Source organism: Pantherophis guttatus, chromosome 9 (genome assembly GCF_059756535.1).
Source record: "Pantherophis guttatus breed Tessera chromosome 9, ASM5975653v1, whole genome shotgun sequence".
NCBI lineage: Eukaryota > Metazoa > Chordata > Lepidosauria > Squamata > Colubridae > Pantherophis > Pantherophis guttatus.
The window spans coordinates 15,854,141-15,870,319 of record NC_142071.1 but is presented as its reverse complement, the minus strand read 5'-3'; the positions used below and the strand labels follow the sequence as shown (position 1 = coordinate 15,870,319).

Sequence of the window (16,179 nt, the reverse complement as noted above, 5' to 3'; positions counted from 1 at the left end):
CCTCAACTGGAGGGGCTATAGGCCTGAGAATACTGCTCAATTTATCCACAATTGCCTGAGAAACAGTTTGCGCAATGAGCAATTTGAGATCAGCAGGTAAATCAGAAGTATAGGTCTCACCTTGTCTCAAACCACTTGCAGCCGGTGTGAGGGTGGCTGACACTTCTCTTCGAGGAGCTGAATGTTGAGTTGCAGCAGCGGCAGTAGCAGCAGCAGCAATAGGAGCAGCCGCAGAAGCTGGGCAGAAAACAATCTCGCACAAGAGAATCATTAGTATTAGGAGACAAGTTAAGGGAAGCCTCACTTGCATCCTCTGGTGACAAGGGCGGAGCAATTACAGGCTGATTAGTCAGCAATCTCTCAGAGGAAGAAGATGAAGAAGCTGGGCGAGAAGTACCCTGTTCAGTCCTAGCATGGATGTGTTGGGATTGATCTTTCTCTGCTCTGTGAAATTGTTTTTCCAGAGCCTTATGTCTTCTGCTGGCATCTTTTTCAGAAGCTTTGGAATGTTTTTGCTTCCCTTGGGCCCCAGTTAGGGGAGTGGCCTCTGGAAACACTGCAACATTAGTTGCCAGATTCGAATTACTGGAGCCTTGCTTCTTGGCTCTATGCCCAGTAGCTCTTCCCTCCATTTTGCAAGTTGAAAAATGCAGCCGTTACAAACTGTTTGCAGACTCCTGTAGCCCAAAACCTCCTGCAATCAGTATACCTAGCCGAGACCAGGCAGGGACTTAAGAGCCAATCGGGCTAGCAGGGAATTCTGAGTGTCCCTAGCCGAGACTAAGCAGGGACTCCAATGGCCTCCACTGAGGCTGTGGCTCTTAGGTATGCCCAGCAGCCGCTGGGTAGGGACTCCACGCCTCTCTTGAGGCCACTGCCACTGAATATGCCTAGCCAAAACTAGGCAGGGACTCCCTCTCGCTCCAGTGAGGAAAATGGGCCCTCAAGGACTGTAAAGTCCTTAAAGCAGCAGCTTTAAAAGCCAGCTGCCACCTCTAATCCTTAAAGGCAGAAAAATAGAAAAGGAGAAAAAATTTTATAAAGCTCACGATCCTGAAGATCAGAAGTGACCAGGAATGCTTTGAAATGTCTTGTTCAGGTTAAGACCGAGCCGAAACTGGGGCAGGAAAGTGGAAGCAGGAGGCGTGGCTAAAAGAAACAGACAGCTCGGTCTCAACAGGAAACAGACGATTCAACCCATTCTTGGCCACTCCTGGGACCTTGCAGGAGAACACATCGGCAACTGTTATTTCCTGAATTGGAAGGCAACATCTGTGAATGGATTGCTGATAGGAGGGCAAAGGCTTTGGTTGTGCGCAGGGCTGATATTCAAACATATGCCCTTGCAATGGCACCAGTGATGGGTTGCTCCCGGTTCTGTCTGGTTCTTGCGAACTGGTAGTAAAAGCAGCAGGAGGCTCCGCCCACCTGCCCAGATGTCATAATGGATGATCTGCACATGTGCAGAAGCTTCTGCATGCATGCGCTCCTGTTGCAAACCGGTAGTAAAGGTAAGTAGAACTGACCCGAATGGCACCAGTTAGAAATATCCCCAGAATAATTCAAAGCATCACAACACTGGCTGGATGGCTTCCTTCATTGATATGAACTGTCTCTAAGATGTTCGACAACACTGTTTAAGCTGGAAGATACTATACTTATTAAAAGTGCACTTGCATTCAAGTCCTTTGTTGATGGCATCGACTTTTCTAAATACCAGCTCTCCAACATGATTGCTATAGATGAAACTGTAGTATTTATGGGCCAAAGATCTCAAACGACAATTGATCAGAGGGGTGCCTCATCAATCTACATTCCCTCCACTGGTTATGAAAGTGCATGTGTTACTTGTATTTTGGCAATTCGTCTGGATGGAAACAAAGCCCCACCTCTAATCATCACTAAGGGCAAGAAAGATAAGATTGAATGTTTCAGGCATTTATATTCTTGAAACCAAAAAAGCCTGGTGCACAAAAGCAGTTAAAAGGAAGTGGGTCGATTTAATACTGCCACTTTGTTTTGCGAGGTGGCCAAAGAGGTCTGCTAGTCAGGGATTCAGCCAGCACTCACTGCGCTAAAGACATGAAGAAGTTCCTTGCAGAGAGAAAAATAGATCAAATAATGATTCTGCAGGAATCTATCTCCAGACTCTTGATATTGCAATAAACAAGCCATTCAAGGACCATTTGCACATGGAAATCAATGACTACATTGAAAATAGAATGGAGAGAAATCAGTGTGAAAACTTTGTGAAGCCTAGCCTGCTAGACGTTGTGACTTGGGTGAAGAATTTATGGGATAAAATGACTGACACCTGTGTTGCCAATGTAATACAAGCAGGCTACATGGACAAGAAGTGCTCATTTAAGGAGACCTTTCTTGCTAGACATGAGAGATTGGGGACAATGGTTCTATAGGAAATGGAATCGCAAGAAATTCAGGCTGGAATTCAAGGTTTGGAGAGTTATGATGTTCCAGAAGATGATATGACTGTATTGGGGGGAGGGAGAGGAGAAGAGGGGGGATTTGTTAGGGTTTGGCATTGTGGTTGCCTTGGGGGTGGGGGTGGGTTAGTGTGAGGTGTGGATAGCCTGGCTGCGAGGGCCCTGAGGTAAGTCAGTGTGGGGTGGATAGGGCGCCTCCACCACCCCCGCCTCACCTCACCCTGCCTCACCGGTGTGTTGCTTGGCCTCCTGCTCTGTTGCAGCTGTAAGGAAGCAGAACTGGCCGGTAGCCATACGGGGTCCTGCTAGATGGGGCTGCTAGAGCCACAATCGCAAGGCAAGGCAGGTGTCGGGTGTGGATGGCCTGGCTGCAGCGGCCCTCAGGTAAGCCGGTTAGCTCCACCACCACCCCTAGTCTCCTGCTCCATTGCAGCCACGAGCAAGCAGAAGTGGGCATACCATACATGGAAAAAATAAGACCTCCTCTGAAAATAAGCCCGAGTGTTTATTTTGGAGCCCCCAAAAAATATAAGACCAGGTCTTATTTTCAGGGAAACAAAGTAGCAGCATTAAGCCCATTAAGCCTCCACATTGCAGTTTTAATTTAAAAGTGGAAGGAGGGTTTTTCCCCCCAAATTTTGACAACACAATCTCCACAAACTGGCAAGAATGGACATTGACTTACCTGAATGTCCCTTTTCAGAACGCTGCGGATACACTCCAGCACTGGGAAAATCCTCATCTCTGACAGCAACTGAGAGGACTAATATTTAAATTAATCACCCACTCTGTGCTCCTACCACGCCCCCTTTTGCACTCAGATCCCCAGTCTTGAACGAAGGACCAGCAAACAAAATGTAACAAAACTTTATTAACAACAATGAAACCAACAACAAAATAAGGGAGGGAAATGGAGTGTATCCGCAGCGTTCTGAAAAGGGACATTCAGGTAAGTCAATGTCCATTTTCCAGAACGCTGCTCCTACACTCCAGCACTGGGACATACCCAAGGCTAACCATCAGGGGCGGGCAAACAATCTCCACCCACAGAAGCCCTTGAAACAACACCCTGCAGAACTCTGCGCCCAAAGGACGCCTCAGCCGACGCATAAGCGTCAATACGATAATGTCTAATAAAAGGCGACAAGGAAGTCCAAGTGGCCGCCCTACATATGTCCAGCACAGAGGCCTGAGTCGCCCAGGCTGCCGAGGTCGCCGCACTCCGAGTCGAATGAGGCTGAATCCCCGCAGGAACAGTCCTAGACTGCTTCTCATATGCAGACGAAATGCAGGCCTTAATCCAACGACCAATCGTGGACGATGACACCTTCTGACCCATTGTGGCAGGATGAAACGACACAAAAAGAGCCTCCGACCTTCGAAACGAAGCAGTTCTGCGGATATAACGCCTCAAGGCCCGACGAACGTCCAGAGTGTGCCAAAGAACCTCCCGCTGATGACTGGGTGAAGGACAGAAATCTGGCAGAACCAGCTCTTGTGAACGATGAAACCAAGAATTCACTTTAGGCGTAAACGCCGGATCCAGACGAAGCACCACGGTGTTAGGACGAAAAATGCACAAGTCCTCCCTGACGGACAAAGCAGCCAACTCGGAAATCCGTCTGGCCGAAGTTATTGCCACAAGAAATGCAACTTTAAACGACAGAAACTTGAGGGGAATCGAACCAAGGGGCTCAAACGGAGCCATAGTAAGAGCTTGAAGAACCAGAGGCAAATCCCAAGAAGGATAACGATGAACAGTGGGAGGTCTCAGATTCGTGGCGCCATGCAGGAAATCCTTCACCCAAGGATGATGAGACAACGAAGTGTACGGAGGAAAGGAGAGGACCGTAGCCAACGCTGCCACCTGACGCCTCAGAGTGGCCGACGCCAGCCCTTTGTCCAATCCGGATTGGAGAAAGCCTAAGACATCCTGGATAGTTGCAGACGTCGGGTCAACATGGGCCCCCGCACACCAGCGACAAAATGCTCTCCAAGAGGCTTCATAGATCCTGGTCGTGGATGGCCTGCGGGCCGCCTGCATCGTGCCAATCACTGGATCCGGAAGTCGGCCCTTCTTTAAGATGACACGTTCAAATGCCAAACGGCCAACTGGAGCCACTGGGGCTCTGGGTGACGAATGGCCCCTTGGCACAGAACCACTCGATGAGGGGGGATCACCCACGGGTCGGTTACGGAAAACTCCACCAGGTCCGCGAACCATGGTCTGCGTGGCCAACGGGGCGCCACAAGTAACACTTCCGCCCTCTCCGCAATCATCTTCCTGATCACCTGCTGGATCAACGTGATCGGCGGGAAGGCGTACAGAAGCCCGGCCGGCCACCGACACCTCAGTGCGTCGACGTCCTCTGCCAACGGAGACGGGTAGCGAGAGAAGAACCGGGGCAGCTGGGCGTTGGCGGGACTGGCGAACAGGTCCACCACCGGCTCCCCGAAACGAAGAGAGGCCTCCTGGAACAGCCTCGGAAGCAGCTGCCACTCGGCTTGATCGATCACCTCTCTGCTGAGCCAGTCCGCCCGCGTGTTGGCCGTGCCCGAAATGTGGTCCGCTCGAATCGACAACAGGTGACGCTCCGCCCAGTTGAACAGTCTCTCCGACTCGAGCATCAACACCCGTGACTTCGTCCCCCCTTCTCGGTTCACGTGTGCCTTGGCAGACGTGTTGTCCGTGAGGACCAGGACGTGGCGACCCTGGACCAGGTGTCCGAAGTGGAGCAGGGCAAGACGGATCGCACGAAGCTCGAGCAGATTGATGCTGAGTATCCGTTCCTCTGGGGTCCACTGCCCCTGGGTCACCTGAGCACCCAGATGGGCCCCCCAGCCGTGGAGACTGGCATCGGTAGTCACTATGATCCGGTTCGGCTCCAGAAAGCTGCAGCCCTTCAGGAGCGCAGATGTCTTCCACCAACGGAGTGACAGTCGGACTTGGGGGCTCACGAGCACCCTCCTCGTAGAGTTGGAACAGCCCTTCCGCTGGAAAGGAAGTAGAAGCCACTGCAACTGGCAAGAGTGTCTGCGAGCCCACGGTACCACTCGAAAACAGGAAACTAGCTTCCCCAGCAACTGTGACAGAGTCAGCAGAGACACCGACCTCTGGCTCAGGACCTGGTCCAGCAACCTCCGGATGCTGCTCACCCTCTCTGAAGACAGGAACACCTGCCCTTTCACGGAGTCTATCACGGTGCCAAGGTGCAGAATCGAAGTCGAAGGAACGAGTTGACTCTTTTCCAAATTTACAGTGAAGCCGTGCTCTCGGAAGGTGGAAAGCACGTGTTCTATGTCGTGCGCTGCACGCGCCTGGGACGACGAGAGGACGAGAACATCGTCCAGGTAACACAACACTCTCACCGGAACCGCACTGACCGTTGCCGCCACCACTGCCACCAGCTTGGTGAACGTTCTGGGAGCCGAAGAAAGTCCGAACGGCATTGCACAGTACTGGTAATGCTTGCCCGCATATTCGAAGCGTAGAAATTGTCGATGAGAGGGAAGAACTGGAACATGGAGGTAGGCCTCCCGTAAATCCACCGACTGTAAAAAGTCCCCTTTGCGGACCGAAGCCAGAATCGAACGAAGGGAGTGCATCTTGAAACGACGATAGCGCACCGCTAGATTCAAGTGCTTGAGATTGAGAATCCCCCGGACGCCTCCCGAACTTTTCGGCACCAAAAACAGGATCGAGTAGAAGCCGGTCCCTTGTTGATTTAGCGGAACCGGTTCTATCGCCCTGATCTCGAGCAAGTGTGAAATCTCTGCCGCCATGAGACGCCGACGGTCGGCTGCCAATGGAACTGGACACCTGATGAAACGGCGAGGAGGGGATTCGGTAAATTCGATCGAGAGGCCCTCCGAGATCGTGCGCCGCACCCAAACGTCCTGCGTGGACATCTCCCACCGGCGATGAAATGCTTGAAGACGACCGCCCACAGGACCCGGGATCGGTGAGTCATTTGCCTCTACGGAAAGGCCTGGAGCTGGCCCCACGAAATGGCCGCTTCGACGAGGTCTGAGGTCTGCTGCGGTCTCGGAAACGTTGACGGTCTGTGAAGCGGTCAGCCGGCTGAAAGGATTGTCTGTAAGAAGAGGATCCACTCGACCCCGAATAAGGCCGAAAGGACTGGCGCTGAGCGTACGGCACGTAACGTCTGTCCTGCTTGCGAAAGGAAGAGGGCAGCACTTTCCTCTTATCTTTATCCTCCACCAACACCGGATCTAGGGCCTCACCAAACAAATTAGGCGCTTTATACGGAGCTGCCGCCAGCTTCCATTTTGCCTTAACATCGGCTTTCCACGGACGTAGCCAGAAAAGGCGCCGTGACGTGATGGTAGCTGCCAGTGCCCTCGATGCAAATTTGACAGAATTCAGCGACGCATCAGCTGAATATTCGGTGGCTGCAATGATCTTGTTGACATCGTGGCGCAACCTAGTTTCTTCCGGAGGCAGGCGCTCCCGAAGCTGACGCAACCAGATTAACGAGGCGCGATTGAAGAAGGAAGTGGCTGTGGCAGTTTTGACAGTCCAGGCCCCTGCCTGGTGGGACCTCCGGAAGGCCATCTCCGTACGTCTGTCCTCAGACTTAAGACCCTCAAGCGGATCAGACAAAACCATTGATTGAGTAGTGAGGCTTGCCACTGGAGCATCTACTGTGGGTAAGTCCAACAACTTCTCCAATTCAGGAGCCGGACAGAACAGCTTTTTATCCAAATTACTGGGTGCAGTGGACGACCCAGGTTGTGCCCAAGGGGCCTGCAACACTTCAGTGAACAGTTGAGGGCACGGGATAAAGTCTTTTTCCTGCTTAACTTGCTTGAACAAGGCATCATGCGGACCTGTTTCCGACTGTACCTCTGGAGGCTGGGCTCCCACCGACCCCAGGTTCGTGGTCAATCTAGCCTTGTGTAGAAGAGATTTAAACAAGGCCGGACGAAACAGGCCCGTGAAGGCTGGTGAGTCGGGCAGTAATCCCTCGTCCTCAGAGAATTCCGGCTCATCAGCACAATCCTCGTCCTGCTCAGAGCTTTCCGACGTGTCGGACTCTCGAGGAGAAGTTCCTGCCGCAGAAGACTGGGCCGTTGTCTGTGCACTCGCTGCCATGATCGAAGCCAGGGCCGTAGAGAGCATTGACTGGAAGTCCATCTGCGACAGAGGAGGGGAGGGCTCCACTGCCCGAAGTCCTGCAGCCGTGGGAGTGAATGTGGCTGATGGTTGTCGCCCAGGACGCGCTGCAGCGTCCAGCCCTACTAATGATACATCAGGCATCGACTGTGAAACACCCCTACGTAAAGTTGACGAAGTGGGTTGTGCCATTCGTGTCTCAGACCCTGCTGTGATAGGGGGCGACTGACGGCTTGAACCCGCCTCCCGGCTTGGAGACAAAGCTGCTGCCTGTTTGGCCTTCTCCCATTGCCTCTCCAAAGCATTGTGACGCCTAAGAGCGTCTTTATCCGCTGCAGACGAGCTCTTGGATGAGTGGGCCCCATGACCGCTCGAGCGAGACTTTTTGCCCGACTTTTTCTTGCGGGACTTAGAAGGTCGTACCGGGCTGGCCTCCAGCTCAATATCAGAAGAAAACGAGGAATCGGCCATGGTTTTTTTTTTTTTTTTTTTTTAAGCAAGGCCCACCCCTGCTGAGGTCAGTAACACTGTCCAAAAAGAACTCACAGAATAATGGACTAGCGCTCTGCCTTGGGATAGGCCGACCAAGGGCTACACCAGAATTGGGGGGATATCAAATGGGGCCAGTGAGGTCTCTGGAAGGCCCCCCCTCTTTTTTTAAAATGTCCCGGCAGGAACACCCCACTAGGGTAGATCCTCGCCTGATCCTGCATCCAGATGGGCGGGATAAAGGCAGCGGCACAGATGCAGGCCCGACAAAATGGCGGCCGTCCAAACCGTCCAAAATGGCGGCCCCGTTGTAATGGCGCAGCAAACGATCGCGCCTCCCAGGAAAACACTTGCCGCCCTGGCCTCTCCCGGCCGCCACACTCTTGAGCTCCACGCGGAGGATTGGAGCTGCGCCCACCAGCTGCTCAGCGGGGAGACGGCGAGCCACCACGAGCCGCACCGCGCTCCTCCGATTGCCCCTCAATCGGCTGGCTCCAGGCCGCGGGAATGCCTCAACACGCGGCGCCGCCCGTAGAAACTCACGGGACGGACGCCGGAACGGAGCCGAGCTGGAGACGCTCCTCACCTTCGGCTCTTGATCCGCTGCTGCCCCTCTCTATGTGAAGCCGCAATGGGGGAGCGACGGCTAACCGCCCTACCCCCGACTCTCCAGCGGCAAAGTTACAGCCGGCTCCGCCCCGCAGGGACAGAAGCCGGCGGCAGCGAGCGCTCCACGCGCTAGGGTCGGAACGGCCCAGCTCCCCGGGCACGAAGCCGACCAACAGCTGTTTGGGGCGGAATTGAGCAGCCAAAAGTAAAAAGAGACAGAAAACACCTTTAAAGGAACAGAAACCTCCGAAGGGAAAAAAAAAAGGGGGCTAATCAAAAATAAATAAAAACCTCACGCAATCTAGGAGCACAGGAAAAATCCTCCCAGTCTGTCAGCAACTGAGAGAAAGACTGGGGATCTGAGTGCAAAAGGGGGCATGGTAGGAGCACAGAGTGGGTGATTAATTTAAATATTAGTCCTCTCAGTTGCTGTCAGAGATGAGGATTTTCCCAGTGCTGGAGTGTAGGAGCAGCGTTCTGGAAAATGTGTGAATCCTAGAAGCTATCTAGACCTCTTCTAACTGAGGACACCAGGAATTGAGACCTGCGATATGCAATCAATATACTGTGGTTTTCCCTTTACATTTTAATCTGGCTAATGGCAATCCAGGCTTGTTTAATGCTGGGGGATGGTTGGAAACGACTGCAACATTCTGCAAGTTTGGACTGCTATAGGATAGCATCATTATTCTTAGCCATAAAAGCAGCAAGGGAAGAATTCTAAACAGAGCTACAGTGGACATATTATTAGGAGAGGCGGGGACTCTTATCAGCCAGTGGGCCAAAAAACTTCTCATACTCTCATTACCTGTCTCCCTTTCAGAATATGCTTGGGCACTGGAACTTTAATTTCCAGGTCGCTATAGTCCTGAGACCAAGTGTAGTTTTCTCGCACAGCTCCATTATAACTGTCAGGATTTGCCTGGAATTGTTCCTGTTTCCTAAGGAAAAACAGAGAAAAGAATGAATTGGATCAACATAAGAACATCAATAACCCTTATAAGGAATATACCAGCCTCTAGGAGGCTCTCAGTCCACCTTTACCAAAACCTTTCCCAAGATGCAACTCTTGCTCCTATTATCACCTTTAGATGACGATTTACATCCAGCCTTCTGCACACCTGAAACATTATTGGCTTTTGACTCTCAGTATTATTAGGCAGCAGAATTTTACTGGCTACAGACAGAGATTCAAAACTTTATTCTAATATCCAACATCCAAGGTGAAGAAGCTAGTCTACATCAAGTTCCATTAAGGCTGGCTGATGTGCCATCTTAAAATGAACTTTCTAGCTTTCCCAGAAATAAGACAAGTTTTGACACTCTTTAGTGGCAGAAAGCAACAAATAACAGAAATTGATTATGCTAGACAAGAATAACTGTCTTTATTCAGAAGGTGGCTATGTCTCTTTAGGTTATTCAACTTCACTATCTTCCCCTCCCCACCCCCTCTACATACAGAAACCTTGTCTAGTTCTGGGCAGCCTCCAAGACAAAAGGAAAAGTTAAAAATAGCATAACAAAAGGGTAATGCAGTCAGACTTAGTAACATGGGAGAGAAATCTGTTCTTCCCCAAAGGCAGAATCATAACATGGGGACAGGATAAAACAATGGAACCCCCCAAACCACAAAAATTTTGAGTGAAAAACTAACTTTCCCCTCAGTTTTTCTTTTTCCTATGTTTGACATTTGTATTTAATTCTACTATTTAAATTTGCTGAATTATCACAGTGGCAGAAAATACTTGGTCCTGTCTTTTCTGAGTCATTGGAAAATCCAGGCACACTTTCCTTGGTCTGGGGTCATCCAGGGCTGCGATACAGAAGTAGCCTTGGCTTCCTGTAATGGATTTGTGAGAACATTCTTGAGGAATAGGGTGAAGAGATGCTGCCTAGGGAAAGAATGGGATAACTTGCTGCAGGACAACTCACCATGGCCAACTTGACATGGGACAACTTGCTGAGGGACAATTCATTATTTAAAATAATTTTAAAAATAATTTTAATTTTTGTCATTCACATTTCATTTTGTCCCTCCTTTCGCATCCTTTCTTTAATAATTTGAATCCACAATTTCTTCGATATTAATGCAATTCTTGTCCCGCAGCAAGTTTTCCTGCAGTAAGTTGGCCATGGTGAATTGTCACAGACCTGCCTAGGGAATGGCTGGATAAGAGAAGGCAAAGCCCGCAGCTGCATAAAGGTGCAGAGGAAAAAATCTTAGAAGAGACTCCCTTCTTTAAGCTCTCAGACTAAAAGGGAGATGGTGGCAGATTTGTACTTTTAGACTTGCAAGATTAACGTCAGTGTTTACAGGTAGATCAGACAGGAAACACGACCAGGTGTGCTAATTCTACTTAATTGTAAGGCTACATTAACAGAAAAATTCGAAAGTATAAAATTCACTAAGAGAAGTATGTAACCACTTTTCAGCTTACCAAAACTAAAATGTCAAACATTTTGAAAAGAAATTAACTTGGTTAATCCAAAAGAACTGTGGGTGTTGAACTGCTCAGAAAAAAAAATAAGCCACTTACATAAATTATACCTGAGTAATATTTAAAGTGGGAATTTCCTTTTGTTTCTGTTTAGCTACAGGGATCTGTGTGATTATACGTCAATTCTCACTGGAAATCAAATATAAATTAGTGCATCTGTTTATTATCCTATTACATATTTTAATGAAAAATATTACATTTACATCCCTCTGGTTCTCAAGTGGTCTCCAAATTAAGGGACCGAGCAGAGTTTAGATACCCAGTAATGTTTGCACGCATACATTCATGTATACTCAGTGAGGAGAATTTGTGAAATATCAGAGAAACAAAATGAGGGAAAAGGAGCAAAACAGTAAAAAAAAAAAAAAGGTAAGTAAAATGTTATCAGGTTATAAGTATTAAAAATAATCTTAGTCACTGCAGATTTATTGTGGATAAAAAAATCAATGTCCATAGAATAACATTTCAAATAAAATTGAATATTAAAGTAATACTGATGTGCAAAATGTATTAGATAGAAGGCACAATAGTGTATATATTAATATATATTGTTAGTGCATGTATGATATGTCCTATGCTTAATAAAAAAAAATAGTGTGCATTTTTAACTACTCCAAAATTACCAAATGGCACCAGGCCAAGGATGGCAAACTCCAGTGATGGCCAGTACTCTGGATAAAAAACAGCTATGTACTTCAAGATACAGTATAATGGAATTAGGTAGAAATACTTTGGTTTAATTCTAGACAGTAGTCAGAACACCAGTTGGAAACAATATCCCATATGTTTACCTTAATGATCTTGGTTCAATATTAAGATGAAATTAATAAGTCCAGCCCAATTTATCTGAAATGTCAAGCAAGTCTTTTGTTTTATTGCTTCTAACAGAAATAAACACAATGGATTTAAAGTTATCATTTAGCCATGTTTGTGCAGAAATACAAACCAGGATCTTAAATAAAGAGAACTGAAATTATAAAGTATAAGAATTAGCTCAATCTTTCAGTTTTTCATAGTAATTGCCAAGGACAGGAATTCACACTTTTAAATAAATACTAAGCCAGAAGAAATGTTTAGGTATTGCTTACCCCTAAAATGATCAGCATTTCAGGACACTCAATGCTCAAACAGCGGATTCAAGATGTTCAAACCATCTGCTCCAAACCATTAACTCAGTTAACTTCTAGTGACAGGCTGAAGTTAATATGAAGTGCAAAACACATAGGTTGCATCTATACTGACCAAACTTAATTGGCTTCTAATGTCCAAGAGGGTTGTTTGTCATAGGAGTAAGTTTATTAAAAATTTATTAAAAATTCAATTCATTTTTCTGTGCTACTGAAACAACTAGGAATTCGATGTCAAGATTAGGAAAAGAAGGATAATAGCAGAAATGGTCTTTCTAGAATGGTTCAAACACGGTTAGAATACGGTGTGCAATCATCTAAAAAAAAGTAGTTTGAGGAAACTAAAATTATCACAGATTAATCATCATCCCTGTGAGGAAAGGCTAAAGAGACCAAGCCCTTTCAGTTAAGGGGCAATCAAATAAATAAGGGAGGTGGGAGGTATTTTCCCCTCCTACAGTATTAAAATGAAGGGCCATTCAATTAAATTGACAGATGATAAATCAGAGGGAACCAGCATACGTGGAGTGAAAAGCTTCTAGCATAGAACACAGGTAGCCTTAATTTACGACCACAATTGAGCCCAAAATTTATGTTGCTAAGTTTGACATTTGTTAAGTGAATTTTGCCCATTGTACCACCTTTCTTACCAGAGTTGTTAAAGAGAATCACTGTTGTTAAGTTAGTAACACGGTTGTGAAGCGAATCTGGCTTCCCCACTGACTTCGCATGTGAGAAGGTTGCGAAAGGTAATCCCATGTCCCTGGGACACTGCAACTGTCATAAATATGAGTGTGACCATGAGGATGTTGCGATGGTCATGTGAAAAACAGTGACAGTTCATTTGTGACCAAAGTTACAATGGCACTAAAAAGTGAGTTATAACCATTTTTCACACTTACGACCGTTGCCATATCCCCATGGTTATGTGATCAAAATTCACATGCTTGGCAACTGACTCATATTTATGACGGTTGCAGTGTCCAGAGGTCATGTGATTCCCTTTTGCGATCTTCTGATAAGTGAAGTCAATGGGGAAGCCAGATTCATTTAACTATTGGGTTATTCACTTAACAACTGTGACAAGAAAGGTAATAAAATGGAGCAAAATTCACTTAACCAATGTCTCACTTAGCGAGAGAAATTTTGAGTTCAATTGTGGTCATAAATAGAGGACTACCTGTACTCAAGATTAACTAAAAACGAAAATTAAAAACTTTCTATAAACTTTGCAATTCCTCTTAGTAAGTTTGTGGGTTGGTACCTTTTTTTGCTCCAGAAGTAATGATACACTTCTGAACACTGAGAATAACAATAATTTTGATTATGCATTTATATAGCAGCTTCTCCAATCTAGTGCTTTTCAGATGATATATTCAGTCGGATGCAAAGTCATGTAAGGTAAATCTAGAAAATGTCAAATTATTTAGCATCTCAAACATGATTGGAAGGGAGCTACAGGCTCAAAGGCAGCATTACTCCGATGAAGCAATACGAGATAGGCTCTTCAACATGATTTCCTTGTGAGATATCCAGAAGAGTTAAAAAACCTCAGATGGAGACTGAGTTATATTTGTGCAGATGGGTAAGTGACAGAATTAGAGGTGTTTATATATTATCTATGAGACAAGACAAATTGATTACGGTATCTCCTTAACAAGGTTCCTCATGGAGGAAATCATACTCTATACAAAATTATTTCTTCCTCAATCGCTACTACCATACACACACTTCACTATAGCCAAGATGAAACATCACAATGCAATCTTCTCTTGAAGAACTCTACTAGCACGAGGACAAAATGCATGTAGAAGCTTCCAGTCCACTTTTCAGTTGTGAAATAAAATCTGGCAGATTCACCCTCCCTTTCTGGCTTTCAATAAGTACAGGGAAATATTCCTTGCCAGCATCAAGCCTCAGATAGCCTTGCAAGACAGACAGCTGATCTCTAGCTTTTTCAAAGCTGTCCAAGGCAGAGTGCCAGATTGTGCAGAGTCTCCCACTCTCTTCCTGGCTGGCAGGAAGTATGGAGCATCGGCAACACTGTCGTTCATATTGAGGAATATGCTCCAATGTGGTGCTTCACCTTTGCTTGTCTAATGCAATTCCAAAGGGAGAGAGAGAGAAAAAGCAGAAGAGAAGTGGGTGACCTGGACCAGAAGCCCTGCTGCTGACTATCAACATTTATCAAAACAATCAATCAAACAACCACAACAACAACCACAACAACAACAAAAGCAGGTTCTGTAATGGTGCAAAAATAAAGAAGGGGCCATAACGGAGTTTACAAAAGTTCTCTCATTGGATCATCATTTCCATGGAGACAGTCGTTATGGCAACACAGAACAAACCTTGCTGATCCCAGCGTCCTAAAATGCTTGGCGATTTCATGAGCCAAACAGATTGGACGACAAATAAAATAGGAAAGCAGAGGGAAGGTATTATGCTTCCAATAAATACAAATCTTTCTCTCCCCCCATTTCCCCACCCCCCAGTAAATATAATTGGACAACAAATAAAACTTCAAGAGCATGAAATTGGTTAATGTTCATATAACTGAATAATAGAGAAACTATTATATACTATTATGATAAACATTGCAGTTTCTCTGCTAAAGGGCTTGTGATAGACCTGTCCTTTGTATCTGCCTGCTCTAGATTTTCAGGGCCAATTCTGATAGTTTTGACTTATAAACCCTCAAAGGCCCCCATATCTTATTTTCTGCTATATAGGGGCTACATTGGACATGCCCACACACTTTGAAATGAAAAAGAAATTGCAGGCCCATCCATGGCTGAAGTAATTAACTTTCATTCCTTCTCAAAAGCTGAAAAGAGAAGGCTTCCTCCTCTGGACAAGGAAGGAAAGAAGATCACAGAAAACCAAAATGATTCTAGAGCAATTTCTAGAATATCTTAATGAAGAGATCTGGTCTGCCCCACAGGAGCTGCAGATTACCTCCAGGCTCCACACTTATTATTCCATTGGGAAAGAACATTTTTACAAGGCTGAAATATAAATGATTTCATGGAGGCAACACGGGGTGCTGGATTCATTTGGCCTTTTAAATACATTGTTTTCTGATTCATAAGAAGGACTTTCACCCTCTTAACTTCAGAAGGCCATGAATACCTGGCTCTTCCCTCAAGCGTTGGGCTAGGATGAGAGCTAGGGAATTGATGGGAGGTTGTGGCATCATGATATGGTGTGTGCTGTTTTTTTTGCAGGGTGGATTGTTATTATCTTTCTCTTTTTATTGAAGGTTGTGAGCCATTTAGGATTATTATGTATAAGTTGGGCAGCCATATAATTCCCATAAATATGATGTAGCCCCAAATAGTTTTCAAAGCTGACATTGGCCGAATATGAATCTTAATTTAAAAATAATGTGATTGATTGTGACTTTTAGACTATGGCATTGGCCAATGCTAAGCAGCAAATTGTATTGACTGGGATCGGATTAAAAGAATATTTTTCTAGACTATGATCAGTAGTTAATTTTTAGTTCACCTGAATCTGTGTTTTATTTACGGCTATAGACAGTGTTAATGCTGAAATTAGACCTCTTAAAAACAAAACATATACTCAAATTTTATCTTCAGTTTCAGATATTTTGTTCCTCCATAATACAGTGTTGGTTTTTCAAAGTGGGTTGCATACTTTTCCTGGAAGTTACCTGAAAAAAATGATGGACTTAGAAAAAAACAATTCAGGAGAATAAATCTATTTTTTTTCTGACCCCTGTTTATCCATATAAGCAGATATCAGCTTGTTGTACCACTTCCCCCCAGCAGCACGAATCTGTTCAATACAAAAGCCTTGGCGTTTAGGGAAACTCAAAAGATGGAGATTCAAAAAAGAAAGGTCACAGCAAA

The 16,179-nt window shown here is 46.2% G+C and overlaps 1 protein-coding gene across 1 annotated transcript in view; it reads right to left on the bottom strand.

The window, feature by feature from the left end:
* NUDCD3 (NudC domain containing 3) overlaps positions 1 to 16,179 on the bottom strand; it is a 101,008-nt gene that overhangs the window by 63,816 nt on the left and 21,013 nt on the right. The window contains exon 3 of the mRNA XM_034436924.3: positions 9,488 to 9,620. Coding sequence (XP_034292815.1) covers positions 9,488 to 9,620 — 133 coding nt within the window. The remainder of the gene's footprint in view (positions 1 to 9,487; positions 9,621 to 16,179) is intronic.